At 39.8% G+C, this 20,497-nt stretch overlaps 1 protein-coding gene across 1 annotated transcript in view; it reads right to left on the bottom strand.

Moving 5' to 3' along the window:
• The window catches only part of slc9a2 (solute carrier family 9 member 2), a 97,380-nt gene that overhangs the window by 57,187 nt on the left and 19,696 nt on the right, over window positions 1–20,497 (bottom strand). The window contains exons 3-4 of the mRNA XM_073043518.1: window positions 18,903–19,153; window positions 1,076–1,293 (exon numbers count right to left, since the gene is read on the bottom strand). Coding sequence (XP_072899619.1) covers window positions 1,076–1,293; window positions 18,903–19,153 — 469 coding nt within the window. The remainder of the gene's footprint in view (window positions 1–1,075; window positions 1,294–18,902; window positions 19,154–20,497) is intronic.

Here is a 20,497-nt window from a genome sequence, read left to right as displayed (position 1 = left end):
AGTCTCCTTGAAAGCCCAGATCTGCCCAGATGAGAACAGTGAGCTGCTTTGTTTAAAAATTACCGTTTAGATTCAAGTGTGAGTCTGATTGTAATGTTAAGTCCATTAAACTGGACTTTATTATAAAAACAATGAGGCGTTACACATTTCCACATCAACGTTTGATTTTACATTATTTCAAATAACTATGAGCTCTGTTCTTATATTCAACATTTTACAATTCTGTCAAAGCTTGATTGCCCCAAAGGATACATATGTATGAAATGTTGATTGATTTTGAAAGCCTGGTTTTGCTAATCATTTACCAGCATTTCCAGTTCATTTATTTGGAACAGATAGATGATCGTCAAGGTGGAGATGGAAATGCAATGTTTTATTTTTATTTATTTAGAGACACAGCATGGTAAGAGGTCCTTGCGGCCATCCGGTAATACCCACATGACCAATTAACCTACTGACCCTTTGGAATGTGGGAAGAGACCAAAGCACCTGGGGGAATCCCATGTGGCCACAGTGAGAATGTACAGACACCTCAGCATGGAAACTGAACACGGGTTGCTGGCACTGTAAAAGTTTGAAAGGAAACAACTGCAACTAATTTAAATATTTGTTTATGGAAGTATAACTAACACACATTCTGAAGCACAATTCAATCATTGCCTCATCTGTTGCTTCAACTGAATAGCTAAGGGAGTCTCGCCTCTGTATACTTCTTGGGACCTTTCCAATCATTTTGAAACAATGTGATTTTAACTGAGGAGACTGGATGAAAACAGTGCAAGCTCAAATAAGAATAAAGCTGCACTTTTTTTTACACTTCTATGGATTGATGGGGAGGTCTTCCTGGTTCTACACTCAAATGCAATAGGGGATATTACCAACAAATGTTGGAATGCACATCCATACCAAAAATAATCCAACTTTCCTTCTATTAACTTGAACTAACTTAAATCCAAAAATTGCCTTCACAGATTGATGATATCCCTTATCATTTGTACTCGAAAGCTTTAGTGTACATGCAGAGCCAGTGAAAACAATTTTATATAGATAAGTAATAATACTAGCAACTGTTTACCTAGAGCACGCCAAACCAAACAGAATAATAAAGTGAAGCAAACAAAGGCCCAGTTCCATTCATGCTTTTCTGTGATTGTTGATACACCAAGAAAAATGAAAATGAGAGTCTCACTGACGCTGCTCCACATCTTCAGAAAATACTTAATGGTGGTGCTGGATTTCATCGAAATGTTTTCTTCCACATAGCGCTTCATGCTCATAGAACAGGCTATCAGACTGAAGGGGAAAAAATATTGATTCTGTATGAAATTGAGTGTACACAAACATTATAAAAGAAAAAAATGTCACTTTCCTTCCCATTTAAAAGATCATTTTAGGCCCAGTAACTGAATAGTTAAAAGCACCATTTGATATTGTACCAACCTGGAGAATATTGACACTTAGCAATATTGAAAATGTGCATGAATAAATACTGTCAAGTAAGAAAACAGGCAACCCACCACCACTCCTGAGGGTAATGCAAGAGGGTGCTTGACAATTTTTTTCCCATCAGTTGGGTTTTAAATCCTACATGCCCCCATTTCCTCACGCACCAAATACTTTATTTTTAAACACTCTTTAAGTTTCATTAATTCAGCACAGTTTGCATCTACAGTGTGGTAATTGCTCATGGGCCCAAAGTACTGGCAACACGGACCCTATTGGAGTCAGAAGGCCATGCAGCTGACTCCAATAATTCAGAATGTTCAACTAAAGTTCCTGATTATCGATGCCACAGAAGTTAGGGGACTTATACAGTTGGGGAGAGGAGTTGCTGACAGAAATATAGCCCTATTTAGCTCTTGTTGCATCTTCTAAACCAGCATCAGAATGGGCTTGTCACCCATGACTATCTGCCAATCAAAGAAAATGGGTTAGAGGACAAATATCACCCTAGAAAGGAGAACCTCAAAAATCTCCACCAACTATCAGATGTTCACATGAACTCTTGTTAGATATGTAATTAGACAGATATTGTGAGTGTATTTTTTTCTTGCAAGAAAGAATAAGTACTGATCTTAAGTTTATTTAGTTTAGTGTTAATTTTCTTGGGGTCGGGAGAGGGTTGACACCAAGGTTGCAAGATGCAGCGAATGAAACAATGTGTGGTCAGACAAAAAGAAGTGATTAGTTGACAATTAAACTAAATGAATCCCTTCAGGTATTTTAATGGTGAAAAACTCCATTTCTCAATGGTCTATTGGGAAAGCAAAGGAGTTCTTGCTTTCTTAATTAAAGTGTCTCTTTTGCTGGATTAAGCAGTCAGTTTATTTTATGACATCCCAGACTTGGGTATATTTGAGGTTAGGGGCCCAGGATAAGTGCGTAAAAGGAACAAAATCTCATCATGTAGAAGGCCATGAGTAATCTCCATTATGCTACAGTCATCAGCATTACTCAGCCCTAATAGGAAAGACACACACACCCATCATTAGCTACAATCTCTCAATGTACAGAGGCCTCACATGCTACATTGCTGCAACTTTCATCACTTAAGTGGAAATATAAGCAATTGATCTTTGTGGTGGCCGGGCTTCACAAAGTGTTACCAAAGAGGTAACATGGTCTTTTAAGGTAGGAGCAACTCACTGATCATAGAGGTAGATTTTCTCAGTACCTAACAGACTTTACACCATATCACCTCCCCTTTCAAAAACCAATGCAATGTTGTTTATTGGTTTATGTATACTCATTAACAAAGTTTTTGTGCATAGTTACACCCAATGTTTTAACCTAATTACATTTCAAGAAACATATACCTATACTCTCAGACATATTGCAGTCTTTTTTGGCCAGAAGCATCTGTCATCCTTTTGCACTACAACTCCACTTGGGATTTTCCATTAGATTTTGCTCCAGAGCCATTGCGATGCTTATCCCTGAGGCAGTCTGTATCTTGAGAAAGTGGCACAACTATTTCAGCCATTTACACTTACCCACTCCTGGACTTAACTTCTGTAGCTTCAGTATTTCAATATGTATTTACAGTGATGCTTTTAATCTCTTATATTCTTGTGCTGCTCTTCTCCATTGCTTCCCTTTTTAAAGCCCTATTTTCACCTCTTTTTCCTTTAGCTCCCTCTACCTTTGCCAAAACACCTCAAAGCTGGCTATGCTGTGTTTGAACAGATATCAGTGATCAACCTTCATCTTGTTAAAACGATTTATTCCTTGCTGCATCCCAGTGCTGTAGCTACAACATTCTCTTCACCGACGTTAATCCTCAACGGCAACATCATAATTTGCAATAACTGAGTCCGGAACAGACATTTCAAAAGGGACTCTATGAACTTTAAGCTTTGGATTATTTGAGAAGGCAGACCTGCTATTGACCATGCTTTTCATACTGCTAATGGGCCTCGACTGCATTAGTTTTGACCCAGTGACCCCATCTCTCCCAACAATTGACTTGAAGGTGCCCTTTCAGAGAAAGTACCATTGTAACATTGAAGATGAGTACTTCTATTTGTCCAACTATAAGCAGAACACTGCCTACTTCACATATGCAAACATCAATTCCTCTCCTGCTTCTGACCGTCTTCACACTCTGTCATAGACATTGAAAGATAAAGCATAGGAAGTGGGCCCAGCCATTTTACACTAATTCCACATTAAGTATATTTTTTGTTCTGCACACATTCTCCTCAACTACCCCCAGATTCCAACAACTATCTACACATTAGGGGCCATTTACAGTGGCCCCCTAACCTATCAACTCATGTCTTCAGTTTGTGAGAAAAGTCTAGAGCCATCAGTGGAGACATGCAGTGACAGGGAGAATGTACAAATTCCGCACATACAGTATGGAACCTGGGTCTCTAGCACTGTGAGAAAATGACTCCACTAGCTACACTACCATTCCATTCCCTGGTCTCTCTGGTTGCTTTGACTATGCTGTCTCTCTGTCCCATTACTTCGTGCTCATTAAACTGGAGTGCTTCTTCAACTGCTATTTAGTCATCTGTTGATAGTTGACTTTCAATCAGGCTCAGTCCAGAATTACCAGCCTGCTGTCTCATGGTCCAGATTCTTCACAAGTGCTAGAATGTTCATTTCCAATTTCTCTTGGGACTACATTGCCATCTGTTATTATAGCTGTTTGCAGTTGACGGTTTAATATTAAATTTTGTAACACTTTAGATGAATGCCTGGAGGGTAGAATAACAATTTAACTCTTTCTGCACGCAGCATGTAGAGTGCATGTACAAGATAAACAATGTAGATCTGTTAATGTCAGTAGAATGATAGCTGATAGCTATCACTAAATCTCCTGGACACTTGAAATGTTGGGTCTGATCAACCCAGCCTATTACACATACACACCATTTTATTGTAAATTTTGCAACTGATTTCTCAATGCTTGCCCTGTGTAGCTGATAGCAGCTGGATTTTTTCTTAGTCTCAGGCACCATTAACATGAGGATGTCTGTTAACAACTAAATGTCTGTTGGCCACTTTAACAGCTGGAATTGATGGATTCTTTCTTAGTGCTTGCATTCAAGCCAATTGTTTATGTGTACAGACATTAATACCATTTCATAAGTCCAAGGAATGCTGTGTGCTATGGGGAGTACCTAATAGATATATGAAGCTATGTTGAACGCTATGTTAATGAACACATGTTGTTTGAATGAAAGAAGTCAGGCCAAGTTAATGTAAGAACAAAGATTTTGTCTGCTTCTGTACGCCTCTGTCTTGCACAGCTTGTACATATATTGGGCTGCCTTTGCATTTTCTTTGGACATCAAACAGGGCCAGAATGCCACTGGTGCCTCTGACCCGGGGTAGTTTCATGAGAGAGTCGAGATTTGGAGTTTCCCCAACATCTACAATCAAGTGGTGACTAAAAATTGTGAGCCCTGAAATCTTTGTGACTGTTAAGTAATACTTTGTGTAGTTTATTTGTGCTTTCCATTTGTGATAATAAATCAAGCTTAAGTGACTTTGTATGCTTATCACTACATCTCCTGGACACTCGAAATGTTGGGTCTGATCTACCCAGCCTATTACACATACACACCATTTTCTTGTAAATTTTGCAACTGATTTCCCAATGCTTGCCCTGTATCTGCCTGCCTCTGGGGCACTTCCCACAGTATCAGTGTTGCTGCTCACCTATTCTATGGCCACATTTTCCTGGTACTGACTCATGGGTGGGCATCGAACCTACTATGGGACTGTCCCCTCCTCTTCACAATGTCAAAAAACACAAACAGATGATTCTGAAGGGGACACTGCTTCTTTCCTTCTCCGCGGAGCACTGAACTTGCACAAAACATGTCATTCCAAGTGCCCTAATCCACCATCATCAAGTTTCTGGGTGTAGAGTGCTAGAGCAATCAGTAGTTGTCCTTCCTAATCACCTTGGGCTATCTTCATCTTATTTCTCCTAAGAAATTCCTAAGTATGCATTTAAGACTTTATTTTTCTTTCATTATATTTGTTCAAAATTGTGCCTGTGGATACCTAAACATCAAGCTCAGAAAGCTGCTGTAGTATCCCCACTCGACATTCTGACCATTTGTTTTAATAGCATGGGTGAAGTCACCATAATCAATATCGTCATCATTCTTCGCGGAAGTATTCAGTCTCACATTTTCCTACCATCAACCAAACTGTGGAATGCAATTCTGCATTATCCAAACCCTTTGCTTCTGCAAAACACTGCCTGCTATCCAATATTATTACAATTATCACAGCAGACTGCTTTACACAGGCAGAAGGAAATTTGCATGATTTCCCTGACTTTAGTTATAGGACCATCCATAGTCAAGCAATCTTCGTGTTCTTTTGCTACCTCTCCACCTTAAGATATTTCATAGTGTCCTTGTTATCAAAGCATAAATCTTGCAGCCTTCTCAAAAGCAAGTACTTGCACTGTAAAGAGTTTAGTCTGTACTCTTGCTACTACACCCACACATTAATTATCACTTAATATTCTGTTGAAGAACCATCTCGCCAAGTCTCTCGGATGATACAATTCCCTATTGCTACGTCTTCATTTGGCTCTGCTTGCCAAGATTCTCTATCTGAAGTATTCCTGCTGATGAAGATAGAGGTGCACTTTTTACTTGGCAACAGTTTCTTCATATTGGATGTTTATTGAATTGTGATCCCAAAAATTCTGCCTGTGTTGTGCAAATGTTGGATCTTAACTCTACTGATTCTGCTAGCTGTGGAATGAGCTACTAGTGAAATTGGTGGATGTGGCTTTGACTTCAACATTCAAGAGAAGTTTGGATAAGTCCACAGATGGGAGGGGTGTGAAGGACTAGGGTCCAAGATTCAACTCAATGTAACTAGGCAAAATGATAGTTCAGGATTGACAAAACAGCATGATGGCCTGTTTCTGTACTGTAGTCCTCTACAACACTATGGTTTTCTATGACTCTGATAATAGGGCAATTTCTGCTCAAGAATCATCACATATTGGTCTTCATCCTTTCCATCGTTTAGGTGTCTAAACAATAATATTTGCCATGATGATTATGTCCAAACACTTCAGCTCAACACCAACAATCTCTTGAGCTTTATTGTATTTCCTGAGATTTCCAATGTATTCTTGATTAGCACATGCAAAAACAAATGTACCAAAATGACGTAGCCTCTATTCTGCCATAGTTTTCCCCTAAACTCCTCATTCAGTCGAAGACTTGCACATATGTATCCAATGTCTTCATTTTCATTCGCATTACAGGTTCTTTCAAACCAACCTCCAAAGATGAATACTACATTCAAGCTTTCACTCACAAACTTAAACAGAACTTTTGTTTCTAGCAATTGGTCTAGCAACTGAATTGCAACCTCTATGTAAGCAATGTTCCAAAAGATAACCATGTGATAGGCAACAGCCATCAGCTTAAAAAAGCAGTAGCTAATTGACATACAACCTCCACCAATTCCCATATAAATTGAAAAAAAACTGATATACATAATCAACAAGTTGACTTTGGGAACACAAGCTAATACATAAAACCTGAACCTGTACTGCTGGCAAGGTGGCCACTGTTGTGCAATATCATTCTTAACAAGGTAAACTGATACTTTTTAATTTGACTTTGAAGACACAAAACAAATCCACTAGAATCTTGCAGAACTTAAAATGGGTAATTAATTGCTCAGACTTTAAACACTGTGTAAAATTCACAAATCAGCCAACTTTATAAAACCTGTGGAATCAGCAGGTCAAACAGCCACATACCTGTCTGGTTTTACACCTTTATGTTTCCTATTACAAAGCTAATATGCTGTGGAGAAACCAAAGTATGACTGTAGGATCTCATTGCATCTTTGTCTTTCAAAGGCATTTAAGAAAGAAAATATTGTGAAAGAAAATTGTTATTAGTCTTGGGAAATGCTCATATAAATGTCAACACCATTCAATAAAAATTACAATGAAAAAAATCTTGCAAAACATTAATTACTCTTAACATGCCACTTAAATTTTAAAAACTCAAGAGATTCAGCAGATGCTAGAAATCCAGAGTAACACACTCAAAATGAATAAAGGGCCAACATTTAGGGCTAAGACCCTTCATCAGGATTGGAAAGGAAGAAGTGAGAAACCAAAATACAGATTTCAAATGCAACGTTCAAAAACTTCCAGGTTTCCAAAGTTCTTCTCTGAGCCACAAGTGAATATTTTGCCACCCATCTACCTGGAATAGACTATAAATGCCACTGGCATGTAGGTAAATGGGAGAAAATGAAGGGGCGGAGCAGACAAGATAATGAGAGTGTAGGGAGAAAGTTTAAAAATGGGTTTCATATCACATTGTTGTAAATGGTTATCAACGCAGACTGGCCAGGACAAAGGGCCCATTTCTGTGCTGCATCTTTTAATGACTATACATCAGGCAGCACTTCATCCTTACTGTTAAGCATTCCTTGCCACACAAGTTACACTTCTTAAGCTTACTTTATTACTGTTATGCAGTCAAGATATAGGATCCAATTCTTGTGTGTTTTGCAGGTTATAGATCCCTCTTTAACAAAAAGAGGAAACCCATACCCATATCTAAACAGTGAACTTATCTTTATTTTAAAAATATATATCTACCAGAGAGAAAAAAAGTGGTTGAATATCGGGAAAAGATTAAGTCTTACTTCAACAGAAATCAACATAACCTGGCTTTGAAGCGAATTGAATTTCTGAGAAGTTAACAGAGAGGCTCCAGCCTCTCAGCTCCTTCACAATAGAAGCTTATTTCACAAAGAAACCTTTTGTCTTTTAAGACTACAACAGGCCGGTCAGCAACAAAGAGTTTCACACAATCTGATTTACATTTCAAGTCAATGAACTGGCATCAATAGTTTACAAGGTGGGAATTATAAAACTTGAATAACAAATTTTAAAGCAAAAGTAAACTAGCTTTCACCTGTTTCAATTTTACTATTTAGTCACATTACTCCTTTGCCATTTTAAGCCCGATTTCCACAAGGAAAAAAATATTCTCAACAAAATTTCTTTGACAAGCATTTAATCTGAATACATTCCTCCCCCCCCATCAAGTGTCAGGCAAGTAATACAGTAACCAGGTATGTTTGTCAATCATGATAAGTTTAACATACTGGAAAGTCCTAAAGGTGATTCACAGATGGGCAACAATCCAAAAAAACACTGAACTCAGAGTTACTTAGAAATAGTTTTGAAAATATTTTAGATAAAGCAAGATATAAGATGAAATGTGGGAGACCAAGATAAGAGCCCAGGCTCCAATCAAGAGACAGGGAAAACATCAAGAGAAAGTACCTCATATGTCAAAGTCAGAGAAACAGATAGTTCTGGAAGATAGAGTCATAGAAAAGTACAGCACTGAAACAGGCCCTTTTGCTCATTTAGTACATGCTGAACCATATAAACTGCCTGCTGGTGGACCACAGCCCTCCATACCCCTCCCATCCATGTACCTATCTAAACTTCTCTTAAGTGTTGAAATAGAGCTCGCATTAACCACTTGTGCTGGCATCTCGTTCCACACTCTCACGACCCTCTGAGTGAAGAAGATTCTCTTCATGTTCCCCTTAAATGGTTCACCTTTCACCCTTAACCCATGACTTTTAGTTGGAGTGCCACCCAGCCTCTAGGAATGTTCAGTTAGTTCAGTGATCTTCAATGTAGTGCTGTGTTATTCATTAACTGCAGGCCACAGGACCAGTCTACCCTGATCAAAATTGTGCAAAATAGCAATAAAAGAAAAGGTGTAACTAGAAACCAAAAATACATATAGCATGAACAACAGATTCCTCTAAAAAGAAGTCCAATCCACAAACTGTGCTGACTAAACCATGCCAAGAACCCAATACTCCTGCACCTTCCTTCAGCAACAGTGACTGGGAGAGAGGAGGAGACTGGTCAGTTGCAGGCAGATGACACTGAACACCTGCTTATCCTAATTGATTTCAATCTTGCTGCAAGAATTAATTTGGAAGAGCATATACAAGTAGTGAATTAGATTCAGTGGGAGGTAAACCAAAGCACAGAATGAATTAAATAAATATTGGAATTTACATGAGTTTTCCGAAATAAAATAAAGTTGTGAAAGCAGTTTTGACAATAGGTTTTAGTCATGGAAAAAGCCTGGGAGTGAAAGTTCAGCTCCGTGCCCAGGACAATGACTGGGAAAGGAAACGGAGACTGTAGAGTTTTGGGATGAGGCACAATGAGAAAAGTTTATTTTAAATTGGAAACAGCGACAATTGACCAGGGTCATGGTTAAATTCGTCTTGGGGTATGGAAGCAGTCAAGATGTTGAATGAATTTCAAGGTAGTAAGGCTGAGAAAGCGGGAGTACTGGATATCAGCTGTCATCCAAGACCACTGGCCGAACATTTACTGAAGCTTCCGGTAATGAAGGATGGATTCATTGGCCAGAGGAACAAGGGGTAAAACTGAAACCTTGCTGGAAATGCACCAACTTAACTTGGAAAGGGAAGAAATATTGAAACAAAGTACAAGAGATTTAAAGCACCGATAAATAAAAAGGCACTGTTAGAGGTGTGGTAGTCAGCAAAGACCCTGCTTGTCACAGTGCTTGGGTTAATCACATGGAAAAATATCAGAGTAAGGAAATAAATATCATTGAATTCCAGTTTCTTAGAGGCCTAGCAGAAAAGGGTTCTCAGTGCTGGCCTGGAACCTGCTTGGTAGGGACAACTTTAAGACATGCAAAAGCAAGTCTCACAGATACATCAGGAGCCTTTGCCTTCAGGAGTGACCTGCAAGTATGACAGGGCACCCAAAGCAAATAACAAGCCTAGAAATGGCACCCAAAATAATGCCATTGTACGTCACTACACTTTATACATTATTTTGCATGCACATTGAAGAACCCAGAAAGGAGACTGGCCACTTTGCAAACCATCCATTAAGTTCCAGTTTCAAAGTACATTTATTATCAATGCATATGAGATTTGTCTCCTTACAGGCAGCCAGAAAACAAAGAAATCCAATAGACCCCATTTTAAAAAGACCATCACAGTCCCAATGTGCAGAAAAATAACAAATCGTGCAAACATAAACATATGCAAATAACATTCAGAACTAAGCCATGAAGCAAGTCATCAGCTGATCCAGGAGCCTATTAGTTGCATGCCTCGGCCTCATTTCAGCACAGAAATGAGTAAAGCTCGTGAGCAGCTAGCTGATCACCAGCCCATCTCCTGCCTCCGATCCCAACACCCTGACATTTTCAATCTGGCCCTGTGCTTAAATCTGCCAAACCTTGGGTCGATCCTTGCTCTTGGACCTGGGCCTGGGCATCGTGACTTGATTCAGCCCGTACTGAACCTTTATAATCTGACCCAGTGCTTAAATCATCCAAACAAAAGGTTAATTTTTCACTCTCAGGCCAGGCCCCACTGCATTAGCTCTGTCTTGCCTCAGGTCTGCTGCTTTGAATTGCCTCTAAGTCCACTCCAGCAAAGGATTGGCTCATCCCTCGTTTTTGGGCCCAGGCTTCATCGTCTCGATTTGGCCTGTACTCACCACATTGCAACCATCCTGCTCCTTTGAGACTTTGGTTCACATTGCAAAAATGATAGGTCATACAGCTGGTTCAAAAACTCAACTCCAAAAGGGAAGTTACAGGCTATTGATTGCAGTGATCATTTACCAGAAAAAGTATAATTAATAACTAGTTAATATCTTCATTCACTGCCAGTAAGTCGCCACAGTGCTTCACCAGCGCCATCTTAAACCAGATTCCATATTCCATTTGTTTTATTCTTAATAGAAATCAGATCATGTGACACAAAATAGGTAGCATAATCCAACTAGCTACATACAAGACTGCCCCAGCTGATAACCTAATCTGCCTAATTCAAGATGTAGAGACAAATCTTAGATCAAATACTGTCAGTTAGAACACTGCTCCAATATTAAACATGAGAATAGATAAAGAAGGATAGGTTCCAATCATCAATCATCAATTCTTCAAGCTCTACGGTTGTTTTAATTGTGTCTTCCAACTCATTACAGGATAATTTTATGACACAAGGCAGCATTGTAGTGACTGATCAGACCGAGCATTTGGACCAAGATTGGACACACTCCCAGATGCACTTCAAACCTCTGTGCAATAAGTATCAGGGAAAGCAAAGCAAATTCTAAAAGTGGACATTCACCTCAAACAATTGAATTATAATAAAAACACAAGAACAGAAAAGCAGATTTAGGATCAGACCTGTGCTACCCCTCACAGTGCTACTCGGCCATCAAAGAACACAGCTGATAGACTCTAGGCCTCAACCTCACATTCCTGTTCACCAGAAGCCCAAACAAATACCCATATCATCCTTAGAAACTATTAAATTATTCAGCTTCTGGATGAGAGATTCAGATTTATAAATATGATCATTTGAAATAAGTACTTAAGCATCCCAACTTTAAAGCAATTCTTTGTTTGCTTCCATTTTACACAAAAAAAACCTAAATAGTTAGAAGTTGCCACCTTAGCAAGTCCAACCACCCTGGCTTCTAGGCTGCTTACTCCCTGGAACATAACCATATTGGGCACATGTTCATGTGCCTATTATATGGCTAGTCCACCGGCAACAGGTACAGAAGACTTGTCTAAAGAAGGTGCCTTGCCAAAGCAGGAAATCACAAAAAGAGCTTTGCACATTCAGTTGCACCAAACGTAGTGGAAAACATTTTGCAATTCTCCAATCCTTTTAAATGCTCAGCTGTCACAGCAGGAAAAACTCTGGTGAATCATAAACTCAAATTAGATCCTATTTAATGTGGATTAATTTGCCTTCAGCCATTTTTAAAAAGGCAAATCTAGCACAAGGTTGAACAAACAACAAGTGAGATAAATGGAAAATTAACCTGTTTTAGTCACAACAGTTAGAGGGATATTGTTTCTCAGACCTCTGCCAGTATCGAAACAAAACAGGAGAGGGCCAGAGACCAATAATGTCCATTGTGCATTCTGCAAATTGCTGTGCTGTGCTGCATGATAAAGCACTTTACAGAAACTGCTAAACATTTACAGTTGCGTCAAATTAGCATTCACAGAGCTATTGTGCATTTTGCTAATACCCACACACATTCCTCGACTGCTGAAGCAGGCCTTAACTTCTAGGTTAAGACCCACTATTACATTCTTCAGGAGTTGTCCCAATCAGTGCCATAGAGAAAGAATCTCATTCTCCTGACACGATGTTTGATACCTCTTCAACACAAAGATTACAATAAATTATTAACTACAGTTTCAATTGCTATGATCATCTATTTAACCTTAACCTTCTGAACACAAGAAATTCTGCAGATGCTGGAAATCCAAAGCAACACACACAAAAATCTGGAGGAACTCAGCAGACCGGGCAGAATCTATGGAAATGAGCAAACAGTTGACATTTCGAGCCGAGATCCTTCTTTGGGACTGGAAAGGAAGGGAGAAGCTGTCAGAATAAAAAGGTGGAAGGAGGATAGCTAGAAGGTGAAGCAAAGTTGGAAGGAAGATTAAAGGCTGGAGAGGAAGGAATCTGATAGAAGAGGAGAGTGGACCATAGCAGAAAGGGAAGGAGGAGGGAACCCAGGGGGAGGTGATAGGCTGGTGAGAAGAGGTAGAAGACCAGAGTGGGGAATAGAAGAGGGGAGGGGTAGATTTTTTTTCCAGAAGCTTCCCAGATGGCCAGAGCTTCCGTTGAATGCTACCCAGATGGAGTATAAGGTGTTGCTGCTCCATCCCGAGGGTGGCCTCATCTTGGCATATGAAGAGAACACATTAGAATGGAGCTGCTCAATGAAGTGATCCCCCAAGTTACAATTAACATTTTAAATATAGTAAGGTAGATTTACAGAATTACGTATCCACAATGGTAGGAAATCCCAACTAGCAGAACCCCTTTGGTGTCTGTTCCAAAAGACTGTAGTCAGCCTAAATACATCCCTTTCGTTACACAGCAGAAGGATGGCTCCATGAATATACAACTAACCAGAAAACTGAGTTACAAACCAAACCTGTCCTGAACTGTAACAGAGTTAAATGGCAGAGATACACATTTAACAATGTCTTAATAGCAGGAACATTCATGTGTTGTGTTTTCAATAAAGACAGAGAATTTCCTACGCCCAGGGAGTGGCTTCATTAGCCAGAAAATATCAGTTGGGAGTTAAACTGTGTACAGGTTTTATTTCCTGAAGACTGGTTCCCATTTAGTTAATCCACAATTATGCTATCCAACACTGTTCACCCTCTAGATAATGATCCCTACTGATCAATTACCTGTTTACAATAATCCTACTTAATTCTCTCCACATTCTCATCAGCACCAGCCAGTTTCTGCCACTCACCCACACACCAAAGGTAGTTATTGCTAACTAACCTACCAACCTTTACATCTGTAGGTTGCTAGAGTGTGCCAATGCATCTTACTTGTCCAGAAGGATCTCAGGTTGGTAGGCTGCAATCTCTCTCTCATAAACAGTTGAGTTTCAGGCTGAGACCCTCCATCAGGACTGGAAAGAAAGGGGCGGGGGAAGCTGGAATAAGAAGGAGGGAGGAAGGGAAGGAGTACAAGTTGGCAGGTTTTAGGTGCTGGAGGAAGGGGAATGGTGAGAAGTTTAAATGGAAAAGGTTAAAGGATAAAGAAGAAGGATCTGATAGGACAAAGGGAGGGAGGAGGGATACCAGAGGGTGGTGATAGGCAGATGAGGAGAGAAGAAGGGATAAAAGGGGAATCAGAAGGTGCAATAAAAAATGAGAGAAGTGGAAGAGGGAGAAATTACCATCAGCTAAAGCAATCGATGTTCATGCCATCCGTTTGAGGCTACCAGGGCAGAATATGAGGTGTTGCATCCCCAGACTGAGAGTGGTCTCATCATGTCAGGAGTCATGTCAGAGTGGGAATGGAAAATACAATTAGAATAGTTGGCTACCGGGAGATCCCTCCTGTTGTAGCAGATGGAGGGAAGGTGCTCAATGAAGCAGTCCCTCAGTCAGCGCTGGGTCTCACTAATGTAGAGGAGGCCATACTGGGAACATTGGATAAACTGAAAGAAAAAGTGTTGCCTCACCTGGAAGAACTTAAAGCAGCTTGTGATTGAGCCCACTGGGGGAAGGGCTATACAGGATTAGGTGTTGTGTAATGAACCAGATTTGATTAGGGAGCTTCAGGTAAAGGAACCTTTAAAAGACACTGAACATAACGTGATAAAAAAAAATTACCCTGTAACTTGAGAGAGAGAAGCTAAAGTCAGTGGAGTACAGTGAATTACAGAGGCATGAGCCAAAATACAAACGTTTATAGATTGGAAGCAGGACAACAGCAATTGCTGGCATTTCTGGGAGCAATTCAGAAGACACAGGATGGATACATACCGAAGAAGTAGTATTCTAAGGCAGGATGACACAGCCGTGACTGACGAGGGAAATCAAAGACAACATGAAAACAGAAGAATAGGGAAATAATAGAGCAAACATTAGTGGGAAGTCAGAGGATTGGGAAGCTCCATGAGGGGGCAACAGTAAAAGCCATAAGGAGGGAAAAGAGGAAATATGAAGGTAGCTAGCCAATATAATCAAAAAGAATACCAAAAGAATTTTCACATCTATAAAAAGTAAAAGAGTCACAAGAGTAGATATCGGACCACTGGGAAATGATGCTAGTGAGGTAGTAATGGAGGACAAGGAAATGGTGAATGAAATGAATAAGCATTTTGCATCAGTCTTCATGGTGGAAGACACAAGCAGTAAGCTGAGTGTCAGGCAGAAGTGAGTGTAGTCGCTATTACTAAAGAGAAGGTGCTTTGGAAGCTGAAAATCCTGAAGGTAGATAAGTCAAATGGACCAGACAGACAACATCCCAAGGTTCTAAAAGAGGTAGCTGAGATTGTGGAGGCATTAGTAATGATTTTTCAAGAATCACTAGATTCCAGCATAGTTCCAGATGACTGGAAGAATGCAACTGTCTCGCCACACTTCAGGAAGGGAGGAAAGCATAAGAAGGAAATTATAGGCCAGCTAACCTGACCTCAGTGGTTGGAAAGATGCCGGAGTCAATTGTTAAGGATCAGGTCTAAGGCTACTTGGAGACACATGCCAAATTTAGCATGGTTTCCTCAAGGGGAAATCTTGCCTGACAAATAAAAGTGTAGACTATTTCAAAACAGGAAGTAAAGTTGAAAATCCAAGGTGCAGGATTCCCTGAAGGTAAATTTGCAGGTTGAGTCAGTGGTGAGGAAGACAAATGCAATGTTAGCATTCATTTTGAGAGGACTAGAATATAAAAACGAGGATGTAAATCTGAGGCTTTATAAAGCACTGGTGAGGCCTCACTTGGAGTATTTTGAATAGTTTTGGGCCCCTTATATAAATAAGAATGTGCCGACATTGGAGAGGGTTCAGAGGAGGTTCACAAGAATGATTCCGGAAATTAAAGGTTTAACAAAAGAAGAGGTTTTGATTGTTCTGGGCCTGTACTCACTGGAATTTATAAGAATGAGGGGGGATCTCATTGAAACTTAACAAATGTTGAAAGGCCTAGATAAAGTGAATGTGGAGAGAATGTTTCCTATAGTGAGCCAGTCTAGCACCAGAGAGCACAGCCTCAGAATAGAATGATGACCATTTACAATGGAGATGAGGAGGAATTTCTTTAGCCAGAGGGTGGTGAATCTGTGGAATTTGTTGCCACAGGCTCCTGTGGAAGCCAGGTCTTTGGGTTTGTTTAAGGGAAATGTTTGCAGGCAAATTGCCAGGAGGGTAATCAGTGTAGATGGATGAGTGGACAAGGGAGTCACAGAGAATAATCCCTTTGGAAAGTGGAGAGTGGCAGGGAGGGAAGGATATGTTTAGTGGTTGGTTCCCATAGAAGATGGCATATGCTATGGAGAATGACATACTGAATGCAGAGATTTGTGGGGTGGTAGGTAAGGAAAAGGGGAATTCTCTCCCTATGATGGTGGTAGAAAGATGGGGTGAGAGCAGATGACTGGGAAATGGAGGAGATGTGGGTGAGGGAAGTACCAATGGAAGAGGGAGGGAAACCCTGTTCTTTGAAGAAGGAGGTTATCTCAGATGTTTTAGAATGTAAAGTCTCTTTCTGAGAACAGATGCCTGATCTATCGCATTTTCTCCGATTTTCTAGTTTTAGTTCAGACTTCCAGTAGCTGTATGTTTTTCTTTTAAATTTTCATTTACTATATCTTAGCGTATTTCAAAACAAAATTGGAAAAGATGAGATCACATGGAAACTTAAAATTCTTATACTGGATGCAGAGTGAATGCTTCCTCCAGCTGAGGAGCCTCTGGTCATTGATGGCAGTTTCAGAATAAGGAGCAAACAATCTGAGACAGAAGAGGGAAAAGAAGTGGTGAGTCTTCATAATTCTCTACCCTAGAGTTCTAATAAGGCTCCAGTATTGTTACTCGAAGATCAATCAATGGATTTCTTGATGTTAAGGAAATGCAGGGATAGTGCTGAGGTAGACGATCAGCTGTGGTGAATGATAGGACAACAACCTACTCCTACATCTGTTTTGCTTTTAATCTCAAGTGTTTATGATGAGAAAAGTTGGAAATCATATGCCATAGAATTTATATATTTGGATAACAGGGTGAAGGTCATTTTGAGAATGAAATAATGGATGGAGTCCTGTTTCGCCTGCATCTAATTGAACAAAGTGTTTCCCCACCTATTAAAGCAGCAGTAGTAAGCCAGAGCTGCAATGAATCCATGAAAATGAGAACTGTGCCTCTGCAACAGAAATCCAAAATAACTAAAAGCTAAAAGACTGCAACGTCACTGCTTTGTCCTAAAGATTCGTTTTATTGGATTACGATAACTAGACACAATCTATTCTTAAAAGATCAGATTTTAAATATTGCAAATTTTTCGACTGTAGCCTATTGTCCTTTTTCAGAAAAACGGCATCTTCACCAGACACCCTTCTCCTACTTGTTTGATCCCATACAACCCAAAACACAAAGCATCTCCTCAGAAGTAACACTACACCATGAACAGTTTTAAACTTTCACTGCTTGTGGAGACAGATGGTGTTTGTGAAAATGTATTCACCAAACAGTGCTTGCCGAAAAGGAAACCATGCATGGATTTTATTACCGTGAGCTCTCACAGAGATATAATTGGGCCTTGCGGTACAATTGTTCATATATTTGTAGACAAATGAAACAAAGTTTTCAAATTCAGATGAAATGTAGGTCCAGTTACACCGCCCACCAGGAGCAGTGCAGCTGTAAGATCCAGATTTTCTGCTCCTGTTTATGGACAAAACAAAATTAATTTCTAGCCCAAAAACATAACACAAGCCCATATCTTTCCATTAAAGAGTTTTACCCATCAGCTCTTCAATCACCCCTGATAAAGAAAAACTATCGTACTGTTGGAGGAAGCTTGCTGTATACAATTGTACTGCATGACCTCTGTGTCAACAGCAATCATTCATTAACTGTCTATATAACAGTTTGAGATAGATTGTGAAAGGTGATAGTAAAAGGTGATATTTTCTCTTAATATGCTATGTCAAAAATATTTTTACTAAGGATCCTAATTGCCTTCAAAATGCACAGAATATTAATGGTTAAGGGGTCAACTAAACCAAAGACAACCAACTGGCTGGCAAAGTTTCAGTGCTTGGCTTTGCTATTTAAGGGTGGAATGAAAGTGAAGCAATGGAAATACTAAAGACCTTTAGGATGCTGCAGTAAATAAGTATGAATAAAATAAGATGCAGAATAGATTCATTGGACTTGCACAGGACTGAAACAGTGTCTTGAGCTCACCTTGTCCTCAATGAACAAAATGCTCATCTATGCTAATACCATTGCTCCTAATTAGTCTATATCCCCCAATCCTTTCTTTTTAATGTACTTTCTGTACCTTTCCAAATGTCTTGCAAATGTTGCATTTGTACCTTCCTCTTCCAGCTCATTTTATATACCTATAATCCTTCGTATAGAAAAGATTACCTTCAGATCCCTTTTACTGTAAAAGCTTTCCTTTCATGTAGAACCTAAGCTCTCTAGATTTACACTTCCCTTGCTTTGGGAAAAAGACCAACTATCTATGCCACACACACAAAATTCTGGAGGAACTCAGCAGATCAGGCAGCATCTATGGAGAAGAATGAGCAGTCAATGTTTTGGGCTGACTATCTATGCCTCTCATAATTTTATAAATCACTAAAGGACACCCCACAGGCACATCTATTCCAGGAGAAATAATTCCTGCCTATCTAATCTCTCCTTAAAACTCAAGCTCTCCAGATCAGACAACGTTTTATGTGATTTTTTTTCTGTGCACTCTCAAACTTAATCACTTGTCTTTGAAGATAGAGTAATCTTCGATTAACAGAATACAGATTATCAGATACTCACGCCATGATTCCAGACATGTGGAACATTTCTGCTGTCAGGTAGCAGAGGTAGCTGTACAAGAAGACAAACAGTGGCTCAATTATGCGAACATTTTCTGTAAAGCGAGTGGTGAAAGCTGCAACAAATCCATAAATAATTCCAACTAGAATACCACCAATGCCCACCACAAAAAACTGAGCAATGCCGGCAAAGATATCCACAGTTTCAATGGTGCGCATCTGGCAGAGCGACTTGAATGAGTGGTACAGAGCCTGAAAGAGACAAAAGAAAGCAATCATCCATGAGAAAACATTTAGATGGCTGGAGTTCCATTATCATAGTACAATCGAACAAATAATGCTTATAGCACAAACTTAATTTTGTTTTACATAATGGAATGAATTTCATGATGGAAAAGAATTGTAACTGGGATCAAAGCTGGACCAAAGTAGCTTCACTAAAAATCACCAAATCTACTCTCTTTCCTCAATCAGCTTGAGCCCAAAGTAATAACTAACAGAAACGCTGCCAAAAGAAAATCAATGTTTACGGGCTCAAGGAGATTGTAACTGGTGGTTCTCCTCCACCAGCACTTTCTCAGTGGATTGACAACAAGAGAAAATCAGCAGCTGGCGAAAATTCAAGCAACACACACAAAATGGTGGAGGAACTCAGCAGGCCAGGCAGCATCTATGGAGAAGAGTAAACGGTCGATATTTCAGGCCGAGAACCTTCATCAGAACTGATGAATGGTCTCAGCCTGAAACATCAACTAAACTCTTTTCCATTGATGCTGCCTGTCCTGCTGAGCTCCGCCAGCATTTTGCGTGTCTTGCTCAATGGATTGACGATTCCCAACTGACAGGAGCTGCAGAGCACCCGTGGTATAACACCAAGGTTTCCCTGGGAGCCTCTGTTATTGGTACGTGTCATTTCCATTCCCCATCGGAAAACACTAGAACCAGTTTGATGTAGGTGATATCATTGGTAGGTTTGCAGATTGGTGGTATACTTGGACAATGAAGAAGGCTGTTTAGAGTTACAACAGGATCTGGATCAACAAGAAAAGCAGGCAAGGAAATGGCAGATTGAATTTAACTCAGATTTGAACAGATCCATATTGGAATGTTAAAACATGACATGATAATCTCAGTGAACCGAAAGGTCTTGGGAATGCTGATGAACAAAGAAACCTTGGTGTGCAAGTACGTTGTGATAACGCAATGTTGAAAAGTGACAACACTTTTGGACTGGGTAACGAAGAAGGCCGATGGCAGGCTTGCTTTCATTGGTCAAGGAATTGAGTATGGGACTTGGGATAACAAGTCAAATTCAACATGACATTGGTTAGGCTACACTTATTGGAGCATTGCAAGCTGTTCTGGTTATCACACTACAGAAAGGATATGATTAGAATAAAGAGAGTAGGGAAAAAATTCACGAGGATGTTGCCTGGATTGGAGGGCTTAAATAATGAGGAGGGATCAGATAGGCTAAGTTTATATACCCTGAAGCAAAGTAGGCCAAGAGCGACATGATAAAGAAATATAAATTGAATAGGGTTGATAGCCAGAGTTTGTTTGCCCTTCGTACGTGTGGTTAAAACTAGGGCATGA

This window comes from Hemitrygon akajei, chromosome 4 (assembly GCF_048418815.1).
Source record: "Hemitrygon akajei chromosome 4, sHemAka1.3, whole genome shotgun sequence".
NCBI lineage: Eukaryota > Metazoa > Chordata > Chondrichthyes > Myliobatiformes > Dasyatidae > Hemitrygon > Hemitrygon akajei.
The sequence above is the reverse complement of the archived record's forward strand: the minus strand, read 5'-3'. Positions and strand labels throughout refer to the sequence as shown.